Source organism: Lampetra planeri, chromosome 64 (genome assembly GCF_965212315.1).
Source record: "Lampetra planeri chromosome 64, kcLamPlan1.2.h2, whole genome shotgun sequence".
NCBI classification, from domain to species: Eukaryota; Metazoa; Chordata; class Hyperoartia; order Petromyzontiformes; family Petromyzontidae; genus Lampetra; species Lampetra planeri.
In genome coordinates, this window is record NC_136170.1 from 1,583,393 (window position 1) to 1,608,260 (window position 24,868).

General features: G+C 49.5%; 1 protein-coding gene across 2 annotated transcripts; it reads right to left on the minus strand.

The window, feature by feature from the left end:
* Positions 1-1,187: 1,187 nt before the first annotated feature.
* On the minus strand, positions 1,188-24,222 carry LOC144737089 (uncharacterized). Of its 2 annotated transcripts, none has more exons than XM_078619752.1 (4): positions 23,806-24,222; positions 8,153-8,816; positions 7,306-7,467; positions 1,188-5,249 (listed from the first exon to the last, which is right to left on the minus strand). In XM_078619752.1, exons 2-4 carry the CDS (start codon positions 8,757-8,759, stop codon positions 5,242-5,244), a joined length of 777 nt encoding a protein of 258 aa, XP_078475878.1. In that variant the 5' UTR covers positions 8,760-8,816; positions 23,806-24,222; the 3' UTR covers positions 1,188-5,241. The 2 variants fall into 2 exon arrangements, with proteins under 2 accessions (XP_078475878.1, XP_078475877.1); XM_078619751.1 differs by lacking the exon at positions 23,806-24,222 and adding an exon at positions 9,670-10,077.
* Positions 24,223-24,868: the final 646 nt, after the last annotated feature.

The window sequence follows — 24,868 nt, forward strand, 5'->3', positions numbered from 1 at the left end:
GAGGCTTTCGTGACTGCAGGAATCTGTACTCTTTGGTTCTTTCGGTAAAGTCACGTAGGTATAAAATAAAACAAATCACGACGTTTCGGGCGCAACACAAGCGTCCGTCATCAGGTGCTGACATAGGCAGGTAGGATGGAAACATCACAGTTAGTTAAGACTTTACCTGGTTAATAACGTCCTTCCAATGATTGCTTAGTTTGTACCCATCTTCTCGGTTGACGTTGTGTCTGTATTTATATATCTGGATGGCTTCATGAACAAATCTCTGAAGGTAGTCGGTAGCTTTGCAGAGTACCTCCGTCTTGGAAAAAATCGATTTCGTGTGAGCCCACAGTGTTAAAACAATGATCAGCAACGGCAGAGGTATTGGTCCTACCGTGTTTCAGATCTGCCTTGTGTTCGCGAACGCGGTTCGAGACATGTCGTTTCGTTTCCCCAATGTAACTGCTGCCACAACCACAACTCAGTTTGTAGACACCAGGGTATTGCATGTCAGGAATCACATCCTTTACAGATGCGATTAAATCACGGATTGTGTGTACTGTGTTGAAACGAACCTGGATCTTGTGTTTGTTTAAGTAGGGGTTACCAAAACGATTTCTGACATGCAATACCCTGGTGTCTACAAACTGAGTTGTGGTTGCGGCAGCAGTTACATTGGGGAAACGAAACGCCATGTCTCGGACCGCGTTTGTGAACACAAGGCAGATCTGAAACACGGTAGGACCAATACCTCTGCCGTTGCTGATCATTGTTTTAACGCTGTGAGCTCACACGAAACAGATATTTCCAAGACGGAGGTACTCTGCAAACCTACCGGCTACCTTCAGAGCTTTGTTCATGAAGCCATCCAGATATATAAACACAGACACAGCTTGAACCGAGAAGATGGGTACAAACTGAGCAATTGTTGGAAGGACGTTATTAACCAGGTAAAGTCTTAACTGACTGTGATGTTTCAATCCTACCTGCCTATGTCAGCACCTGATGACGGACGCTTGTGCTGCGCCCGAAACGTCGTGATTTATTTTATTTTATACCTACGTTAATTTACCGAAAGAATCAAAGAGTATGTGAAGTAAATGTTATTTTTTTTCTGTTCATTGCGAACATAGTTTCATTGAGTACCATCTCGTAAGGTTATGTCAAGTGTACGTTCAACATTAAGCACTTAAAAGCCCATGTAATTCCATACTTTTTTTTTAATTCAACGTTAGGAAATACATTCTGTGCAAATAATCGGAACCGGTGATGCCGACGTAAGATTCACAATAAAATTCTTAATTCGGAAAGGGTGCGAGTTCGCTACCCCGTCGCGAGTGTCAACTCAGCCCTTCACTCTTTCGGCGTTAACATTATTACGACTGTCGGAGGTCAATAGTGGTTTGCCCTATTGCTAGACCTTCGCCCCGCCACGAACACAGTGAGGAATTGACAACACTGACGTGAGGCCATAGCACACCGGAGCCAGTTAATTGGCCAAATTGTGACCGGCAGCACATTGACCAGGGCAGTTAAGGCAACTTGCGTGGCAAACAGCAACGCGACAAAAGTTCCGTCGAGAGAGGTCACGGGCGACGAGTCTTGGCGGCTTGCCCAGCGTATCGAGGACTCTTTAACGCGAGCAGAAGCGCTACCTCACTTCACTGGAGCAAAAGACAACACTTTTACACTTTGATATTTAAGCTGTAGATTCGTAAAGGTTGTAGTAACAGCGTTGTGTAATAGCGGAGGCTCCAGGGTGATTTATTGTAAAAGTGTAAGAGAATCAACAACCGGTGGCAGAAAATATTGTAAAGGAAAACATTGCAATACAACAACAAACTTTACATATATAGATTGTTTTCCTCACGTTAAAAATAGTTTAAAAGGCATAGCTGTTACGACAGAACACTTGTAACTTAAATCCTGGCCACACTCCACTCGATATGCTTTTAGCATAGTGCCACACAACAGTGGACAATGGTGCAACATTGACACCTAAGTATAACAACTCCCAAGTTATCTTACAGAAAGCACCCACTCACATACGGCATATCCAAAGATATACGAACAAGAAACAATGTGTACTCATAGTGCAAAACAGCATTATTTACGCTATTATTCTTCTGCTTAAAAGCCAGTGATCAACTGCGTGCTTCGTTGACAGAGGTGCGTGCGATGTGTGCCGTGGTGGTCGTTTGCCGGCCATGGAGTGTTCGTTCTTTTCACCCGATGTTTCAAAGGAAAGTTGAGTCTTAAAAAAAAAACGAACAGGGCTCATCCAGTGCTGTTTGGGCTCAAAGTTTCGTTGGTGCAGGGTTGGTCACCTCTTTGAAGTGCACCAGAAAAACCCCCTGGGACATGTCATGGGGCAGGAGAATAGAGGGTGCTTCAAAAGAAATGTTAACACTTATATGGCATTATAGTTTTTAATGGGAAAAGTAACGAATAATAATACACTGGAACATGACAACAAATGTCATGTTAATAGCTTCAAAAAGTCAAAGAGTCTCCGCTTATTTGCCATCATTGTCAACGCACGCCTAGAATCTTCTCCAGGTGGTCTCCAGTGCTCGGAGGTACATTTCTTGTGGTACTGTTGCAAATTCTCAGAAGTGTTAACATTTTTTTAAAGCACCCTCTATTCATAACAGCAGAAGAGGGGAGGATGACTGCATGTAAATGCACGGTATTGAGTGGTGTGCTTTCACGCGACTGACAAAAAAACAAGACTTTGCGAAGACTTGCAGATATCCCACGGGAGCTGACCTCAATAAGAGGATGATCTTGGGAAAACCAGTACAGTAAACCATTAAAAATAGTAACCGTGGCAATCTAGTGACATCCATTAAATTAATTTAAATGCATCAACGCAGGGATATCGTGACATCAAAGCAAGGACAGGTGGCAACATCGCGTCTTAAAACGACAACAAAAATACTTTAAAATCACACTCGTTCTGGAAATCTAGCGGCGTCACTTAAATGGAATTCGATGTCACGTCAGTGCTGGACGATGACCTTATCGTCCTTTTTTTTGGTTTGATTTGCTCACTAAACGAAGCCTCAAAACGTCACGTCGGACGGAGCCGGTGTCTGCACACCGCCTCGCCACGTAACCACCGGGAGAAATTCGTGTTTTCCTTCTCAATTGTTGTTTGTTAACGAACATATCCTGAACGAGGAGGTAAAAACCGTGAAAACCCACCACACTAGGCAGCGCCACAAGGGAGTAAGAGAGAGGCTGGCGCTTTGCCCCGCTTGGTAGACGGGGGTGGGGTGGTGGGCAAGCGAGAGACTTCACACCCCCGCTCATAACTCCCTGCTCAGGGAGGCAAGCGCCAATTAAGTTAAATTTACCGGGTAAAATGTGTATAATTATCACACGCCGTTTATGTTAGAAATCCCACCCCCTACAACATCACCAAGGTAATGTGCTAGAGACTATTTCTGTTCACGTTAGAGGTAACGACCCTACAACATCAAAGAGGTAATGTGCTGTAGATCAGTTACGTTCATATTCTTTGGGTGTTTCGGTAAAGCCACGTAGATAGAAATAATAACAAAAATCGAAATCACGAAGTTTCGATCGCAACACAAGAAATTCTCTTCGGGTGAAGAAGAGGAGGAAAGCTGCTGAGGCAGGCCTGTTTATAAAGGTTTAGACATTTCGATTTAAAGCTTTCGTGACTGCAGGGATTCATCTTCTTGGTTCTTTCGGTACGTGACTTTACCGAAAGAACCAAGAAGGTTTAGACAGTCTGCCTCAGCAGATTTCCTCCTCTTCACCTGAAGACGATTGCTTGTGTTGCGATTGAAACGTCGTGATTTTGATTTTTGTTATTTTTTATATCCTCGTGGCTTTACCGAAAGACCCAAAGAACATGAATTCCTGCAGTCACGAAAGCTTTCGGTCAAGATTTAGTTACATTCATGTTCGAAATAATGTCCCTACAATATCGCCTAGGTAATGTGCTGTAGACCAGTTACATTCTTGTTCGAAGAAGCGTTCATATAACATCACCTAGGTAATGTTCTACGGACCATTTACATAAACAGCGTTGGTCGCCGGAAAGGTTACGATAGCCAGAGGGAGCGGATTAAAACATAGAAAATACTCGGTAGCCCGAGGTGGGGATTCGAACCCGTGTCCTTCACGTGTTAAGGGTGACCCACCCTTCCTGTCCTGTCCCTTCGGCAATGCCGCCTCCACGGGAACAGCCAACCCGTACTTTATCCCTAATGAACATCTGTTGCATCGCCAACGTTGCCACTAACCCCATCACCCAATTCCCTGACCCCCCGCCCCCAGCTTGCGCCCGATGCAGTACAGGGACTACCTCTACTTACGAATATTCGACTTAGGAACTTTCAGAGATACGCAAAAACCTGTCCGTATGTCCCGTTACCGCTGTTCAACGATGCTATTGCCCGTCAGAAGTTGATTAATGCAGAGATGAAGAGAACAACTGTGCAGACATTTCTGGGTAGGTATTTCAAGAGAGTAGAGAGGAAACACGAGCGCCAAAGGGAATTAGCATCTATATCTGCAGAGCATGAAGAACCAGTGGCATCTACAACTGCAGAACGTGAAGAACCAGTGGCATCTACATCTGCAGAACATGAAGAACCAATGGCATCTGCATCTGCAGAACGTGAAGAACCAGTGGCATCTACATCTGCAGAACATGAAGAACCAGTGGCATCTACATCTGCAAAACGTAAAGAACCAGTGGCATCTACATCTACAGAACGTGAAGAACCAGTGGCATCTACATCTGCAGAACGTGAAGAACCAGTGGCATCTACATCTGCAGAACGTGAAGAACCAGTGGCGTCTACATCTGCAGAACGTGAAGAACCAGTGGCATCTGCAGATCGTGAAGAACCAGTGGCATCTACATCTGCAGAACGTGAAGAAGCATTGGCATCTACATCTACACACATGCGTGTGTGGGTGCGCCTGCTTGTTTGCGGGCGTTGTGTGTTACTTGACTCGGTGCTCGCCCTCTTTGAAGTTTCACCGTGAAATTCGGCAACCGCGGAGGGCGGGCGGGGCAGGCACGCAACCACGATGCGCTTTGGATTTCCATCCCCCCACCCTCTGGGTGGTGCTGCGAATTGGGCTAAGTGTCTCGAACAGAGACAAAAAAAAATAAAGACGGGGAGATGTGACTCCGAAACACGTGCTTCTCCGTCAGCGGTCACCCATGGGAAAGAAGGTGATGATGATGATGATGCAGTGGGGTTTTTCTTCTTAGAGACCTGGAAAGTGAAACACAAATGGCGCATTATTGATGACAACGCACGATAACCTTTGCCACGCGTGGTCACGTGAGCGCAACGCGATCTAGAAATAACGCCGCGAGATTTCAATTCACGCTTATTTTTGTGATGCGGTCGTGCTCGTGTTGAAACGGCTCTACGCGCGCCGGAGGGCGTTGAGCCCCGCGGTGTTCCGGAGCGCGCTGGCGAGCTGATCGGTCGTCACCGGGGGTGGGCAGTAAAAGTTGGGTAAGCGACGCTGCCGCCTGAGGTGCGGCAGTACTACAGCCGGCGTCTTCCTTCTCGCGCGACATTTCCAAGGTCCTGTCCGCTTGAACTTTGCACTTGGTGATTTAGAATTGGGCGCCGTTTTTCAAGAACACGACCGCCCCCCCCCCCCGCCCGCGTAGAACGAGAGGTAGCTGCGCTGTGCTCTCCCGATTGTAAAGACGCTCCGGGAGAAATTTAGATGCGCCCAAGTTGAAAAACTTGTGCCCGGTGTCAATCATGGCTTGGCTTTTGCGAACGAAGATCTAGGAAGGACATCCACGTCTTCTGCAGGTACGCTGGTGGCTGAAGAGGCCTATGCGGGACAAGCAGGTCCTGCCACAACGGCTGCAAGTATAGGTCTGATCTGGGATGGGTGCTGAGGGATCATGGAGCCCGGTGTCAATAAATGTATACAAACTTGGGTCTTGCACACACGTGCACACCTGCCAGGTCTGAACATGCGGAGAATACGGTAATGAAATACAAGGGGTCGCTCAGTTCACGATGCCATCCACTAAACGATATTTCGATGAATGATCCGCCTACCCATAGGGTCTCCTCATTGTTGTTATCAGCGATACATTTTCGATGAACGATATCACTGAACAAAAGAAACCGTTATCTTACTTCATCATATTTATATAACAGCGCCCTAACTTGAGGGTGCTCTTCATAACATAGCTTAGAAAGCGGTAACGAGAATCGTGGGGTTTAGATGGCGGTGCAGTGCAAGGGGCTAAGGAGTGAGTGACTGTAACAGAGGGCAACAGAGGAGATCACGAAAGGGCTACAAGGGAGGGATGGGAAGGAGTGGAGGGGCGAGGGGAGGGATGAGGAGGGGGAGTGGGTGATGATGGAGAAGAGGTGGTGAGGCTTTGAGAGAGGAATGGAATGAAGTTAAGGAGGGGGACTGCTTCATGTACAGGGGCAGTGTTGAGTCTACGGGCAGTGCTGAGTCTATGGTGCAGTGTTGAGTCTATGGTGCAGTGTTGAGTCTATGGGCAGTGTTGAGTCTATGGGCAGTGTTGAGTCTATGGTGCAGTGTTGAGTCTATGGTGCAGTGTTGAGTCTATGGGCAGTGCTGAGTCTACGGGCAGTGTTGAGTCTATGGTGCAGTGTTGAGTCTATGGTGCAGTGTTGAGTCTATGGTGCAGTGTTGAGTCTATGGGCAGTGTTGAGTCGATGGTGCAGTGTTGAGTCTACGGGCAGTGCTGAGTCTACGGGCAGTGTTGAGTCTATGGTGCAGTGTTGAGTCTATGGTGCAGTGTTAGTCTATGGGCGGTGTTGAGTCTATGGTGCGTGTTGAGTCTATGGGCAGCGTTGAGTCTATGGTGTAGTGTTGAGTCTATGGTGTAGTGTTGAGTCTATGGTGCAGTGTTGAGTCTATGGTGCAGTTTTGAGTCTATAGTGCAGTGTTGAGTCTATGGTGCAGTGTTGAGTCTATGGTGCAGTGTTGAGTTTATGGGCAGTGTTGAGTCTACGTGGAGTGTTGAGTCTACGGGGAGTGTTGAGTCCATGGTGCAGTGCTGAGTCTATGGTGCAATGTTGAGTCTATGGGCAGTGTTGAGTCTACGGGCAGTGTTGAGTCTATGGGCAGTGCTGAGTCATTGGGCAATGTTGAGTCTACAGGTAGTGTTGAGTCTACAGGTAGTGTTGAGTCTACAGGTAGTGTTAGTCTATGGGGCAGTGTTGAGTCTATGGCAGGAGGGATCTTGTCACGGTCGTAACGTCGGTCAACTCGCAATGAGCGGCCGCAGCGGCAGCGACGGCGGCGGCGGCCTCTCACCCGTGTCGTCACTGCCATCGTCCAGGAGACGCTGGTGGTGGAACGGGCGGTTGATCATGTAGCGCTTGCGCACGACGAACAGTACGCCCAGCATGAGCGCGATGGCCAGGAGCACTCCGAACACGACTCCCGCCACGTGGCCCGAGCCCTCCGCACTGCTGGCTGTCGTGGGGAGGGGGGGGCGAGGAGATAGAGAGAAAGAGTGAGAGAGAGAGAGATTCAGCGGGACGATGTTTTGCGGTCGGCAGGGACTTGCGCGCCAAATTCGTAGGGATTCTCTCCCGGTCACGGGTCGTTGGGTCGCAAGGTTCGTGTTGGGGGGTGAGGGCCACCTATCCACTCACGTTAAAATTGAACTGAACAATTCATTAGCGTTTTACCGTGTAATAGCTCTTTTTTTTTCAGAAGCGCCCTGGCCACAAATGACAGCTCGCCGAAGCGGCTTATCGTCGCGTGGGAAATGCACGGCGGCCAAATATTCTGAACGCGTGACCGTTGGCTCTAAATGTGGAGGTGGAAAAACCGGAGGACCCGGGGAAAAATCCACGCGGCCACGGGGAGAGAGAGAGAGATGTGCTCCGAATATACAGCAGCAGGCGTCAGGGCGGAGATCGAACCCACGACCTCCTGCACACCACGTGAGGTAGTTAACATCTCCTAGCCATCGTGATGATGATGAGAGACGCAAACTCCAAATATACAGCAGCAGCAGGCATCAGGGTCGTGATCGAACCCACGACCTCCTGCGTACCAGGCGAGGTAGTCAACATCTCCTAGCCACCGTGGCGTATAATGTCACGTGGGGCCATCGGGAGTCAACCGAGCCTGCCATGGGGACGTCAGTTACCTTTGTCGTTCCTGCTACCGTCTCCCTTCGCGTTGCTCGCGGTCGTGCTCGCCACGCTCTTGGCCGTCGTCGCCGCTTTGGTCGTCGCCTTTGCCATCGTCGTCGTCTTCGCTGTCGCCGTCGTCTTTGTCGTTGTTGTTGCCATTGTCGGCGCCGTCGTCGTCACCGTTGTCGTCGCCTCGGCCGTTCTGTTGGCCGTTGCGTTGGCCGTTGCGTTGGCGGTTGCGTTGGCCGCGGTCGACACCGTGCTGACGTTGCCGGCGGTGGCAGCGGAGGGTGCCGTGGCGTTGGCGGCGGCGGTGGCGTTCGCGGTCGACGCCGGCGCCTCTGTGGCGGTGGCGTTGGGCGCCGCCGGCGACGACTCGTTGCGCCCCGGCGACGTGCCGTTGCCCGGAGCCGTCGACGGCCCCCCGGTGACGCACGGCGGCGACGACGGGACGCCGACCGGCAGCGTCGTGGTGACCGTCGTGCCGGTGGACGCGGTGGACGCCGCCGTCGTCGTCGTAGGCGGCGGCGGGCTTTTGGCATTTTGACCCGACGTGCCGGCCACGAGCACGGCGAGGATCATCGCCAGGCTCCCCCACGAGGTCGCTTTACTCTGCCGCATCCTGAGGGCCTCCCCTTGGGTCTCGGCTTCTTTCGCTTCGAGCGGAACGGGCGAAACCTGCGGCGACAGCGGTGATGTTCACGCGGGGGTCACTTCTCGCGGGCCAAAGACGCGGCCCTGCAAGCGATGCCTCTGCTCGTGCCGCTCGCTGGCGGAAGCGGAATCTTTGTTTTAAGACTCGAGAGAATCGTCTGTGTGAAGAGTTGTTCACAGACGTCCAGTAACGGGTGGCGGGTCGTAAAGTTACAACGACGAACGAAGCATAAAAAAACAACCATACAACTACAGGAAAGGTAAGCGAATCACTAAAAAGTTTTAAACTGACACTAAACTATTATTGGTTCTTTCGGTAAAGGCACTTAGAAGGGAAATAATAAAAATAAAACGGTAAAATTCTCACGACGTTTCGATTGCAACACAAGCAATCATCATCAGGTGTGAAAACCACAGCAAGAAATATTCTGGAACGCTGGGAGCTATGCAACTTTCAAATTGTCATCATCTACATTGACAAACTGAAAATTGTGTTTAGTTTGTTGACCTTCCCCCCCCCCCCCGCAACATACATAGACTCACACAGAGACCCACAGACTCACACAGAGACCCATAGACTCACACAGAGACCCATAGACTCACACAGAGACCCACAGACTCACACAGAGACCCACAGACTCACACAGACCCATAGACTCACACAGAGACCCATAGACTCACACAGAGACCCACAGACTCACACAGAGACCCACAGACTCACACAGACCCATAGACTCACACAGAGACCCATAGACTCACACAGAGACCCATAGACTCACACAGAGACCCACAGACTCACACAGAGACCCACAGACTCACACAGACCCATAGACTCACACAGAGACCCATAGACTCACACAGAGACCCACAGACTTACACAGAGACCCATAGTTTGCCGTCCTTCCTCCGCACCTCCGTTTAGCGCGGCTGGCTACGTACGGTGCGAAATAAGTTGAGCGTGCGTACGTGCGTAGATGCGTGCCGCGTTTTATGTTGAGCCAAACGGACGATACGGGAACCGTGGAACTTAAGCCGTACGTGCGATCGATGTAGCGTCGCCACCGCCACGGCAGAGCTGCTCGTGACTTTACCGAAAGAACCAAGAAGATGAATCCCTGCAGTCACAAAAGCTTTAAATCGAAATTTAAGGGTAAGAATTAAAAAAAAAATCCATTTGCACTTTTTTCCAATAATCACATTATCAGTTCCAGGAGTACGCTTAATGTAAGCCTCCTTGTTCCACTCTCCTCCTCCTCCACTCACCCAAACCCACAGCCACTTATTTTGGAATCAAAATAACAGCAAGGCGTGAAACGCAACGGGCGAAGGGATGACGAGAGAGAGAGTAGCGCTCCACGTGCCTCATAACGTGCTTCCGCCAGATTGCGCTTGGGATCATAATCTGCCGGCGATAAAGTTTTCCTCGGCGGAAGCGTTAAGACGGCATGGCCCACTGTAGGAACACGGCATCGCCGGTCAGGATTTTCTTTTTGCACTCTTAGGTTTTTTCGGTAAAGTCACGTAGGCAAAAATAAATAAATGAAAATAACTCAATTGAGTTATTTTCCCGAGACAGCTTTTCTTCGAGCCTAGTCTCACATGGTATTTATTTATTTTATTATTATTTTACCTCAAGTTCCAAGTTTTCAAGTTTCATTTATTAGGTGTAGCCCTGTGAGCCATTCGGCTCTTGAATCGGGTGCAACCGCAACAAACAAACAAAAACATGAACAAGAAAACATCTTAAAGTGAATATGTGACTGAGTGCAAACAGAAAATCCAAGAAAAGACCTACGTGACTTTACCGACAAAACCTAAGAGTATGAATCCTTGCAGTCACGAAAGCTTCAAATCTAGAATGTTCTTTTTGCACCGTTCGTAGCCGACCGTGCCGATCGGAGGTGACTTTTGGCACGGTTGGTCTACGTACGGTGGTCAGGAGATGTTAACTACCTCGCTTGGTATACAGGAGGTCGTGGGTTCGATCCCAACCCTGACCCCTGCTGTATTTGGAGTTTGCGGTGTCTCTCTCCCCGTGATCGCGTGGATTTTTCTCCGGGTCCTCCTTCACGTTTAAAATCAACATCACTTCGCGTCCAGAGTATTGTATTTGGCTGGTGCTGCTACAAATTTCTACGTGATAGGCCACTTAATTTGGCTATCATTTGTGATGGGCAGGTCGCAGCTGAAAACGTGCTCTATAGCTCAATGGGCCTTACCGGGTAAAATGAAATAAATAAATAGTCGAGTCGCGTGTGTGTGAGTAATGAGTGTAGAGTGTGTGAGTCGTGTGTGTGTGTGAGTAATGTGTGTATAGTGTGAGTCGTGTGTGTGTGAGTAATGTGTGTATAGAGTGTGTGACAGACACGTGTGTGTGTGTGTGTCAGCGTGTGTGCGAGTTGCACAATAGGGGGCATAGGTGGTGCATCAGCCAGTCATCTCGGTCATCTCAGTCAGTCGACCCGTGGCACCTGCTGGGTCTGCCCCGTGACCTCCTGCCAGCGGGCGTTCGACACTTCACGTGGCCTCAAGGTGCACATGGCCTGGCACAAGCCTCGTGGTGACGTCACCACCACTTAGTGGCGAATGGCTGTTGTTGTTGTGTGTGTAGTGGTAGTGTAGAGGTTAGCGCTCTGCGCTACGAACCGGCGGACCCGAGTTCGATTCCCGCTCACGACCACCAACACCAGTGACGATTATCTGAACCGGTCCCTAGGTCGACTCAGCCTCAATTGAGTACCTGGTGCGGTGTGTAAAACATCGCCACTATACACTACACACTATACACTACTATACACTACACTACTATACACTATACACTTCTATACACTACACTATACACTACTATACACTACACTATACATTACCCTACACACTACAATACACTATGCACCACCATACACTACTATACACTACACTATACACTACTACACTACACACTACTCTACACTACACTATACACTACTATACACTACACTATACACTACTATTTCCACCAGCTGACCCTAGCGTAGGAGCAGAGACAGAATTTGACTGCCCCACTACCACGACGATGGTGGTGGTGGTGGTGGAGGTGGTGATGATGAGGGTGGTGGTGGTGACGATGGTGGTGGTGGTGGTGGTGATGATGATGGTGGTGATGGTGATGATGGTGGTGGTGGTGACGATGGTGACGATGGTAGTGATGATGGTGGTGGTGGTGACGATGATGATGGTGGTGACGATGATGATGGTGGTGACGATGATGATGGTGGTGACGATGATGAAGATGGTGGTGGTGGTGATGATGATGATGATGGTGGTGGTGATGATGATGGTGACGATGGTGGTGGTGGTGACGATGATGATGGTGGTGACGATGATGATGGTGGTGACGATGATGATGGGGGTGGTGACGATGGTGGTGGTGGTGACGATGGTGGTGGTGACGGTGGTGGTGGTGACGATGATGATGATGGTGGTGACGATGATGATGATGGTGGTGGTGGTGATGATGATGGTGGTGGTGATGATGATGGTAACGATGGTGGTGGTGGTGATGATGATGATGGTGGTGGTGATGGCGGTGATGAGGCTGGCGATGGGAGCGGAGTGCTGCTCGTATTGGCGGCTGCATTTTTTTGTCAGATTTACGACCGGGGTGTGGGAGAGCCGAGAGCATCAATAAAAATAAATAATTTCGGGCAAAGGTCACGGGAAATCGCAGGGAGCGTTCCCCCTCCCCTCCCCCCGACCACAACAACCCCCACCGCCTTTACATTTCGCTATTTATTTAATTTCATGTACAGGGTGGCACAAAAGGCAGGACACACAGGGTTGGTATGACTGGTAGGAACCGACTGGTTCCACCAGCCCACAGGGGATTATTGTGTCCGTTAGGCCGTCGTGCAGGGAGGGGCTGGGTGGGGAGGGAGGGGCTGGGTGGGGAGGGGTGGTTGGGTGGGGAGGGGCAGGTCACCCCGTGGTGCCCTTATAAAACTCAACATTTAACCTACCCGCCCTCACAGTCGGCCATATTTGCGGAATACACCACGCCGCCGTTGACCCTGGCCATTGACCGAGCAACCCAACGTTCCTACCAGCTCCCTCCGCAGGAATGTGTTACACAGGGTGGCCCAAAAGTTAGGACATGGGATTAGTTGATTTACTTTAACAACTGTTCAGACAGACTTCCGTTAACATTAATGCACGATGCATGGCTTTTCTTTAGAATGAATAAAATATAAATTTCTTAAAGATTAAATGCAGGTGCTTAATCTGTGATCATTCGTCAATTATGCGTTGACTCAATTCATTCAAGTCAGGGTTTCCTGGTCGAGTTTTGTGAACAAATCGATATTACTAATGCTAATACAGTAGATATCATATTAACAATAAACAAAGTGTTAAAGTAAATGAAACAAACCCGATGTGTCCTGACTTTTTGGGCCACCCTGTATATTTATTGAACTGTTCAAACTATTTTTTTTATCTTACCAGGTAAGGCCCACTGAGCTCTATCACTCTTTTTCAATCCTTTATATTAAGTTCGCTTGCTTGCTTGCGTGCTTGCTTGCTTGCGTGCTTGCTTGCTTGCTTAGGACCGTGCAAATCTTTCGCTCGTTTTTTTACCCACTTGCCGTGATCCAATCGAGCTGACATTTTCCACACAGACTCGTTGTGCGAGACAATTAATGTTCGTGAACAAAATTCTAAAATTTTACACTTTTTAGGCAAAATTTTTTTTATTTTACATTTATTCAAATACAACTCATTCATGGCTTTGGCTGAACGTCACAGTGTAGGAGCCCAGAGCGTAACCCCTCCACAAGCCGTGGCGGAGTAGCGCAGTTGGTAGCGCCCTCGCTTCCCATGCCAAAGGTCGCGGGATCGATCCCCGCGTCCTCCACAGGCGAATATATTTTTAAATCCTTTTTATTAAGTTCGCTGCCACGCATATAAAGGATTTATAGTGAAAAACTTTGCTTTTAAATCCTTTATTCAGAAGCGTCCTGGCCACAAATGATATCCCAACGAAGCGGCTTATCGTCACCGTGTGGAAATTTATAGCAGCCGCCAAAATACTCTTAAGACGTGTGATGTCGATTCTAAATGTGGAGGGGAAAAACCGGAGGATTTGGAGAACAATCCACGTTACCACGGGGCAGACAAGCAAACTCCAAATATACAGCAGCAGGCATCAGGGTCGGGCTCGAACCCACGACCTCCTGTAGACCAGGCGAGGCAGTCAACATCTCATAGCCACCGTGATGATGATGAGAGAGACACGCAAACTCCAAATATACAGGTGTCAGGGTCAGGCTCGAACCCACGACTTCCTGCGTACCAAGCGAGGTAGTCAACATCTCATAGTCACCGTGATGATGATGAGAGAAAGAGAGAGACACACAAACTCCAAATATACAAGTGTCAGGGTCGGGCTCGAACCCACGACCTCCTGTACACCAGGCGAGGTAGTTAACATCTCATAGCCACCGTGATGATGATGAGAGAGAGACACGCAAACTCCAAATATACAGCAGCAGCAGGCGTCAGGGTCGGGCTCGAACCCACGACCTCCTGTACACCAGGCGAGGCAGTCAACATCTCATAGCCACCGTGATGATGATGAGAGAGAGAGAGAGACACACGCAAGCTCCAAGTATACAGGTGTTTGGGTCGGGCTCGAACCCACGACCTCCCGCGTATCAGGCGAGGGAGTTAACATCTCATAGCCACCGTGATGATGATGAGAGAGAAAGAGAGACACACGCAAACTCCAAATATACAGGTGTCAGGGTCGGGCTCGACTTCCTGTGTACCAGGCGAGGCAGCCAACATCTTGTCACTGCTGCGCCCCAAACTAAAAAAAAAGTTACATATTTTTTCTCCAATTACATTTTTTTTTCTTTCATGAATGTTCCCCATTCGAAAAAAAAAATGCATAAATCTTTCAAGAAAGCGACAGCCACAGGCGTCTCCCCTTCATTCCCGTACCGACGACATCAACGCGCCCAAAGGTGCAACTCCGTACTTTCATGACGAGCGGCATTTTTCGTGCGTGAAATAAAAGTTGCCACATCTGACGCCGTTCCCACGGCCGTCCTTGTCAGACGTTTCACTCCGGGGGCTTTTTAAAGAGCGGTCCGTTTACGATTTCCGCCCGGCTCTTGTCCAATGATCACCATGCCCCCTTGCCAGGGAGGGTGGGTGGGTGGGGGGAGGGCGGGCGAGGTGCCGCACCTTGGTGACACGATAAGACGAAAGGACAAAGCGAACAAAAATCCCGTCCGGTTGATCTCAAGGGCGAGCCGCTGAGGTTGATCACGGAGGATGGGCCACGCGCCCATAAAAAACGTGGCACGCAATTGAGGAAGTAGCGATTGTTTTCTTGGTTCTTTCGGTAAAGTCACGTAGAAGGGAAGTAATAAAACAATAAAAATAAAACATAAAAAATTATTCTCACGACGTTTCGGCCACAACGCAAGCAGCCGTCCGAAAGAACCAAGAAGATGAATCCCTGCAGTCACGAAAGCTTTAAATCGAAATTTAGCGATTGTTTCTCAGGCGTGGCACGGCCGTCCTGCGAAAATCTCGCGCCTCTGTGTTACCGGTCTCCTTACGAGATACTCTTAGTTTTTTCGGTAAAGTCACGTAGGTAAAACATGAAATTAAAATTAATAAAAAATAAAATAATATTAAAAAATCACGACGTTTCGGAGGCAACACAAGTCTCCGCCATCAGGTGGGACCGTCACAGCCAGTTTGCTGTATCAAGTGAGGCAGGGATTTCAAAAGAAAGCCGTACCTTGGTGTGGACCAATCAGATTCAGGGACAATGCATCTATTACACTGGTCAACAAAAAAAACAGTTTTTTCTGGCCTGGACTTTTGCAGCTGTTTTAGACTAATTTCAGGGTGCTTATTCCAAATCTGATCTCAGATTTGCTCTATCACATCTCATTTTTTAATCCTTTATATTAAGTTCACTTGCTTGCTTGCTTGCGTGCGTGCTTGCGTGCTTGCTTGCTTGCTTAGGACCGTGCAAAATTTTCTGTCGTTTTTTAACCCACTTCCCGTGATCTAATCGAGCTGACATTTTGCACACAGACTCGTTGTGCGTGACAATTAATTTTCGTGAAAATTTTTTTTCCCAAATTTTACACTGTTTAGGGAATTTTTTTAAAAATATTTAATTACCAATTGCTTAATGGTGGCAGACAATCATCTGACCCATAGGTGGCAGCCATCTCAAGCCAGAGGACGAGAGGACTCTAGCCGCCCCGATGCCACGCATATAAAGGATTTATAGTGAAAAACTTTGTTTTTTTACGGGTTAATTTTTTATGCTATCGGCATACCCCATTTTCATTGATTTTACCCAAAATTTATTCTGTCACTTATGATTGCAAGTTGTTGCGAGTCAGTGACTGCTTTAGTATTAAAATATGGTGCTGTATGTTTAGGATAGTGTGTTTATAATATCATGTTATGCAGATATCCACATTTATTTAATATTTTTCTTCTGCAGTTTTTATTGAAAATGCAATATTTGATATCTCAAAAACCTGATGTGATAAACAAAAACTGATGCCAGATTTGGTGGGGTGGGTGGCGTGGTAGGGTGGGTGGCGTGGTGGGGTGGGTGGCGTGGTGGGGTGGGTGGGGTGGGTGGGGTGGGTGGGGTGGTGGCGTGGTGGGGTGGTGGGGTGGGTGGGGTGGGTGGGTGGCGTGGTGGGGTGGGTGGTGTGGGTGGGGTGGGTGGTGTGGGTGGGGTAGGTGAGTGGTGGGGTGGGTGGGTTGGTGGCGTGGTGGGGTGGGTGGGTTGGTGGCGTGGTGGGGTGGGTGGGTTGATGGCGTGGTGGGGTGGGTGGGTGGGTGGGTTGATGGCGTGGTGGGGTGGGTGGGTGGGGTGGGTGGGGTGGGTGGCGTGGTGGGTGGGTGTTATTTTCGTCCCACGGCGCGTGGAAACATGTTGCGGTTAAATGCGGCAGAGTGCGTGGCGGGTCAATGCGCCAATGTGGGCGTTTGTTTACAAGCCGCTGATAATCACGCACATGGACACGTTAGAACTGCGATTGTATGTACTGTATTGCTATTGTGGATGTGTGTTGAACTTCTTTCGCGCCGTACGTAGCCAACCGTGGCTAAGCGGAGGTGCGGGTGAAAGGACAACAAACGGAACACAGAAAAAAATCAGTTCTCAAGAAATGAGTTTGTGAATCTAGACGACGACGATGATGATGATGATTTAACACGTTCCTGCGGAGGGAGCTGGTAGGAACGTTGGATTGCTCGGTCAATGGCCAGGGTCAACGGCGGCGTGGTGTATTCCGCAAATATGCCCGACTGTGAGGGCGGGCACAAGCCGGCGTGAGTAGGTGAAACGTTGAGTTTTATAAGGGCACCACGGGGTGACCAGCCCCTCCCCACCCACCCCACCCAGCCCCTCCCCACCCTCCCCACCCAGCCCCTCCCCACCCTCCCCGCCCCACCCAGCCCCACCCTCCCCTCCCCACCCAGCCCCACCCTCCCCACCCAGACCCTCCCTGCACGACGGACGGACACAATAATCCCCTGTGGGCTGGTGGAACCAAGAAGGCGTTTCGGGCGCAACACAAGCGTCCATCATCAGGTGGGAAAGCGTGGTCTGCTGCGCCCGAAACGTCGTCATTTATTTTATTTTCTACCCACGTGACTTTACCGAAAGAACCAAAGAGTATGGATTCCTGCAGTCACGAAAGCTTCAAATATAGATGGATGATATTCGTTGCGAAAGCCCCCTCCTCCTCCTACGAGTTGAACCAAGTCAAGATTTTTTTTTTTAAACACAACTGGTACAGGTCCTCACCTAAGCAGCGCCTCTCTTCGTGCTTGTTTATTTTTTTAATTATGTTTGTTGATTATTTGTAACATGATTTTGTTCGATATCCTTTTTTTTCACGTAAATGTTTTCATAATATTTAACATTATACATTTTTCAAAATTTTTGCCATTATTTTGTACATACGTTTTTCATTTTTTTACATAATTTTTCGCATTATTTCTTTACATAATTTTGTACATAATTGTTTTCATTATTTATTTAATTATTTTTGTACGTACATTTCTTCCTTATTTCTTACGTAATTTAGTTCCTATTTTTTTCATTATTTTTTACGTAATTTTCACATTTCCCCATTAATTTTTTCATACGTTATTTTTTTCCCATTATTTTTCAGAAGCGACCAGGCCACCACAAATGACGGTGTAGCGGTTAGCGCGCTGCGCTATGGACCTGGCGACCCGGGTTCGAATCCCGCTCACGGCCAACACCAGTGACGATTATCTGAACCGGTCCTGGGCCTCCCCTAGGTCGACTCAGCCTCAAATGAGTACCTGGTGCGATGTGTAAACATCGCCGCTATGGAGACAAAGGCGGCCGGGCGTGGTGATGGCCACCCACCCCCTCGTGTGCCGTGCCGGCCTTCATAGGTGCTCGCTAACAGCACTTGCCCGACAGTCTGTTAAAGCTATACGGGGCATCTTTGTCTTTGTCTGTACGTGTGCGTGTGTGCGACGATTTGCAGGCTGAAGGGCTGCGCCACTAACATTACCGGCGAATATTTTCCATGCCACTATATCTCTCGCGGTGAGAAGATAACACTCATACACACAAAAACAAAGATCCCCCGTATAGCCTTAACAGACTGTAGGGGCAAGTGCTGTTAGCGAGCACCTATGAAGGCCGGAACGGCACACTAGGGGGTGGGTGTTGCCAGCACTACGCCCGACCGCCTTTGTCTCCCCAGTGGCGATGTTTACACACCGCACCAGGTACTCATTTGAGGCCGAGTCGACCTAGGGGAGGCCCAGGACCGGTTCAGATAATCGTCACTGGTGTTGGCCGTGAGCGGGAATTGAACTCGGGTCGCCGGGTTCGTAGCGCAGCGCGCTAACCGCTACACTACCGCTCTCCACAATATTTACACAGACACACAAATACAAAAACAGATATACACACAACAACAACAACCAATATTCGCCACTAAGTGGCGGTGACGTCACTACGGCGCTTGTGCCAGGCTAGGTGCACGTTGAGGCCACGTGAAGTGTCAAACGCCCGCTGGCAGGAGGTCACGGGACGGACCCAGCAGGTGCCACGGGGTTGACCGACTGAGATGACTGGCAGATGCACCACACGTACACACGTACACACACACACGTACACACGTACACACGTACGTACACACACGTACACACGTACGTACACACGTACGTACACACACACGTACACACACATGTACATACACACACTTACATACACACACACGCGCACACACGTGCGCACACACGCACACACGTGCGCACACACACGTACACACACACGTACACACACACACGTACACACACACACGTACACACACACACGTACACACGTACGTACACACACGTGTACATACACACACGTACATACACACACGTACATACACACACGTGCATACACACACACACACGTACACACACACACGCACACACACACACGCACACACATACACACGTACACACACGTACGTACACACACACATACACACACACACACGTACGTACGTACACACACACGTACACACACACACACGTACACACACACACACGTACACACACACACACGTACACACACACACGTACGTACACACACACGTACACACACACACACACACGTACACACACACACACGTACACACACACACACACGTACACACACACACACACGTACACACACACACACGTACACACACAAACGTACACACACATACACTGTCGTTCCAACAACAGATAGCCAAGCTGCTGCTGCTGTAAACATGACATCGGGTTACTCGCCACATCTATCGAGTCCCAATACACAAAGACAAAGATCACCCGTATAACCCTCAACAGACGTTTTGGGACAAGTGCTGTTAGCCAATTCTATAAACACACACACCACCATCATCTAACACCAATTATGTTGGTGGCGATGCTGTTGCTGCGGCATTGGCAGTGGTGCACAGGCAAAACTAACATAAACAACAAACTCAACACATTCGTCAATAAAAAAAACTGTGTATGTGGCCTTAAAGAAATAATACAGGGACTACCTCTACTTACGAACATTCGACTTACGAACCAGTCGCATCTACATCTGCAGAGCATGAAGAACCAATGGCATCTACATCTGTAGAACGTGAAGAACCAGTGGCATCTACATCTACAGAACGTGAAGAACCAGTGGCATCTACATCTACAGAACGTGAAGAACCAGTAGCATCTACATCTGCAGAACGTGAAGAACCAGTGGCATCTACATCTGCAGAACATGAAGAACCAATGGCATCTACATCTACAGAACATGAAGAACCAGTGGCATCTGAATCTGTAGAACGTGAAGAACCAATGGCATCTACATCTACAGAACATGAAGAACCAGTGGCATCTGAATCTGTAGAACGTGAAGAACCAGTGGCATCTACATCTGCAGAACATGAAGAACCAGTGGCATCTACATCTACAGAACATGAAGAACCAGTGGCATCTACATCTGCAGGAGATTATACAACTTTTAAAGCCACTCCCCGTGTTTAGTGTACATGCCGTACAACGTGTTTGTAATCGACAGGGAGTAAAGTTTGGACTTTCGAACAGATACTTCTGGAACATAACTCGTTCGTGAGTGGATGAGTCACTTCTACCGATACGACGTTTCGGACAATAGCTCATCCAATGTGTGATGGCCGTTCTTAACTTGTGCTCTGAAGAAGGGCCATTGCCCGAAACGTCACCTCTGTCTTCTTGTAAGGCCGCATTAGTGGTTATTGTCGAACGTGTTAAAGGTTTCTTGAAATGTATTCTACAATTAACTCGCGAACCGTACTTGTTAACTACCTACGTGTTTCTCTAATATTACGTATTGTCGCTACATCACCAAGTAACGCACCTTCTTCTCTGGATGATAAGTCGCTCCGGAGTGCACACACGATGTCAACAAAGTTGCACACAAATCTGGTCTCGCACAAATCACGCGCGCACACAGCCAGCGGCTGATAACACTGGTCAACAAAAAAAAAATCATTTTTTTTGGCCTGGACTTTTGCAGCTGTTTTAGACAAATTTCAGGGTGCTGATTCCAAATCTCATCTAATTTTTATGCTATCGGCATACCCCATTTTCATTGATTTTACCCGAAATTAACTCTGTCACTTATGATTGCAAGTTGTTACGAGCCAGTGACTGCTTTAGTGTTAAAATATGGTGCTGTATTTTTAGGATAGTGTGTTTATAATATCATTTTCTGTAGATATCCACATTTATTTAACATTTTTCTTCCACAGTTTTTATTGTAAATGCAATTTTTGATATAGACTCACACATAACCCCATAGACTCACACAGAGGCCCACAGACTCACACAGAGACCCACAGACTTACACAGATCCACAGACTCACACAGAGACCCATAGACTTACACAGAGACCCATAGACTCACACAGAGACCCACAGACTCACACAGAGACCCATAGACTCACACAGAGACCCACAGACTCACACAGAGACCCAGACTCACAGAGACCCATAGTTTTTAGTCCCTCCCCCGATTAACCACGCTTGGGCTACGTGCGGTGCGAAAGAAGTTCCAACATACAGACGCCAAACCGACGTTTGACTCCCACCCCCTTCATTTGCAAGCATTTCCACGTGGGTCCAATTGGACACCGTACAGTACAGTGTATATATATACACACATAGTACTGCGTGTCTGTGTGTGTGGTGTGTACGCGTTTGCAGTGTTTCTCAAGAGACTTGTGTTCTTGAACATAAATTATCCTTGAATCCGATTTCGTGCTTTGGTTGCTGTGCCACATTCCACGCGTTAAGCCCTCTCCGCTCAACAGGTGAAACGGGTTTTCATTTTGGGTGGGTGGTGATGGGTGGTGATGATGGTGGGTGGTGATGGTGATGGGTGGTGATTGGTGATGGGTGGTGATGGGGGTGGTGATGGTGATGGTGGGTGGTGATGGTGGGTGGGTGGTGATGGGTGGTGATGGTGGGTGGGTGGTGATGGTGGGTGTGATGGTGGGTGGGTGATGGGTGGTGATGGTGGATGGTGGGTGGGTGGGTGGTGATGGTGAGTGGGTGGTGGGTGGTGATGGTGGGTGGTGGTGGTGGGTGGTAATGCTGATGGGTGGTGATGGTGGGTGATTGGTGATGATGGTGATGGTGGTGATGATGGTGATGGTGGTGATGGTGGTGGTGTTGGATGAGGGAGCGGGAGTTGTCGCAGTGAGCGCGCTACCAACCCCACGGGGTCACCCGAGTTCAATCCCCGCTCACGGCCAACAGCGGTGACAGAAGATCTGAACCGGTCCTGTGCCCTCCCCTAGGTCGACTCAGCCTCAAATTTCTACCCCGGTGTGATGTGCAACAACATCACCACGAGGGAGACAAAGGCGGCCGGGCGTGATGCTGTCCACCCACCCCCTCGTGTGTCACAGTTCCGGCCTTCATAGGTTGCTGCTCCTGCTGCTCGCTCACAGCACTTGCCCCAACAATCTGTTACAGGCTACACGGGGGACTTTTATCTTTGGCCTAGGGGGGGAGGGGAGGGTGTGAATGCTTCGGCTCTGTTTGCGTGACTCAACTTCAATGTGCACACACACACAGAGAGAGAAACTTGCCGCAACCTCCTACAGATAACGATTACCCCACCACACACACACACGCCAGCCCCAGTTTCCCCAAAACACTCTCATGGCACAAGCAGAGGCAAAGGTGCCCCGGATAGCCTGCGGCAAGACTGGGGGCAAGTGCTGAGCGAGTCGCAACACCGACGAAGGGTGGCCAGCAAACACGCCCGGCCGCCTTTGTCTTCCTCCAAAGGCGATGTTTTATTTTTATTTTTTTACGCGTCGCACACAAGGTACTCGTTTGAGGCTGAGTCGACCTAGGGGGTGGGCCCAGGACCGGTTCGGATAATCTGGACGTGAGCGGGAATCGTGTGCGCGCGTGTGTGTACACTCGTGTGTGTGTGTGTACACGTGTGTGTGTGTACACGTGTGTGTGTGTACACTGTGTGTGTGGTGTGTGTGTTATCACTTCTGTGTGTGTGTACACGTGTGTGTGTGTACACGTGTGTGTGTGTACACGTGTGTGTGTGTACACGTGTGTGTGTGTACACGTGTGTGTGTGTACACGTGTGTGCCGTGCCGGCCTTCATAGGTGCAAATCGCCTCCAGCACTTGCCCCAACAGTCTGTTAAAGGCTACACGGGGATATTTGTCTTGTGTGTCCGTGCGTTGCCGAAGCGATCAGCGCTGCGCTACGAACCCGGCGACCCGAGTTCGATCCCCGCTCACGGCCAACAACGGTAATCGATAATTATATCAGCACAGGGCCTGGGCCACCCCTAGGTCGACTCAGCCTCGAATTAGCACCTGGATGCGGTGCGTAAAACAAACATCGCCACTGTGGGAAGACAAAGGCGGCCGGGCGTGGTTGCTGGCCACCCACCCACTGCCGTGTCAGCCACCTTCACAGGTGCCAGTCGCTAGCAGCACTTGCCCCGACACACTGGTGCAGGCTATACGGGGCACCTTTGGTGCGTAGCGAGCGGCCCACACTGCCCACACAGCAGCACGTGACCACACACGCACCAGCTGATGATGATGGTGCTGATGATGATGATGGTGGTGATGATGATGGTGGTGGTGCTGATGATGGTGGTGATGATGGTTATGATGGTGATGATGGTGGTGCTGATGATGATGGTGATGATGGTGATACTGCTGATGATGATACTGCTGCTGCTGATGATGATGATACTGCCGCTTCTGATGAAACTGCTGCTGAAGATGATGATGACGACGATGATGATACCACTGCCGTTAAACAAGAAGAAGAAGATGATGATGATGGTGACAGTCGTGATGAGCAGGGACCACGAGCGGGCTTTGACGAACCAACATTCGCGATGCGGGAACAAGGTCCAAGAGAGAGAGAGATTTAAAAATAAAAACCCTTACCGGAGTCGGAAGGCGGCCAGAAGTCGTTCAACCCGATCGACTTTTGCTCCAGGCGAAATGATGGTCACAGATGTGCCTCCCACCCTCCCCTACCATCACCCCGGACTACGTGGGCGGACTTGTGTGTGTCCGTGCTGTGTGTGTGTGGGATAGAGATGTGGTGGGTGGGTTGGTTGGTGGTGGTGGTATCAAGGTGTGAACACGGGGAGGGAATGGGGAGGTTTTTAGCCCATCACGAGGCGCAGAGCCACTCAGAAAAGCCGGTGGGGGGGGGGGGAAATGTTTCTGTGGGCTGAGCTCGTGGTGGTCGTGGTGGTGGTGTCGTTAAGTAGCCGTGCGGCTCGCCGGCTCTCTGGCCAATCGATGAGAGGCCGCTCCGGGAACGTGAGCCCGTGACCGGGGCGAGGTGGTGGCGAATATTCTCCGGAGTTATATTTAGGGCGGCGTGAGATAACGCGGGTTGACGGTGAGTCAACGCGCGCAAACTGTGGGTAGGTTTAGACATTCACCATCTCATCAGCGGTGTTGGTGGGGGTGGTGGTGAGGGTGGGGGTGGGGGTGAGGGTGGGTGTGGTGATGATGATGGTGATGATGGTGGTGGTGATGGTGGTGGTGATGGTGATGATGATGGTGATGATGGTGATGGTGATGATGGTGGTGGTGATGGTGATGATGATGATGGTGATGATGATGGTGATGATGGTGATGATGGTGATGGTGATGATGGTGATGATGGTGGTGGTGATGATGGTGATGATGGTGATGATGATGATGGTGATGATGATGATGGTGATGATGGTGATGATGATGATGGTGATGATGGTGATGGTGGTGATGATGATGGTGATGATGATGGTGATGATGGTGGTGATGGTGGTGATGGTGGTGGTGATGATGATGGTGATGATGGTGATGATGGTGGTGATGGTGGTGGTGATGATGATGGTGATGATGGTGATGATGGTGGTGATGGTGATGATGATGGTGGTGATGATGCTAAATCACAAGAGGTCAAGTCGGGGACTCACACACCCGGTAGCAACAACACGAACCGAGTTCAGCA

What these genes read in the sequence shown, in the direction of transcription:
- LOC144737089 (XM_078619751.1), bottom strand. An exon ending in CGGTAGCAGGAACGACAAAG is followed by an intron (nt 7,468 to 8,152) that starts GTAACTGACGTC and finishes TCCCCACGACAG; the next exon opens with CCAGCAGTGCGGAGGGCTCG.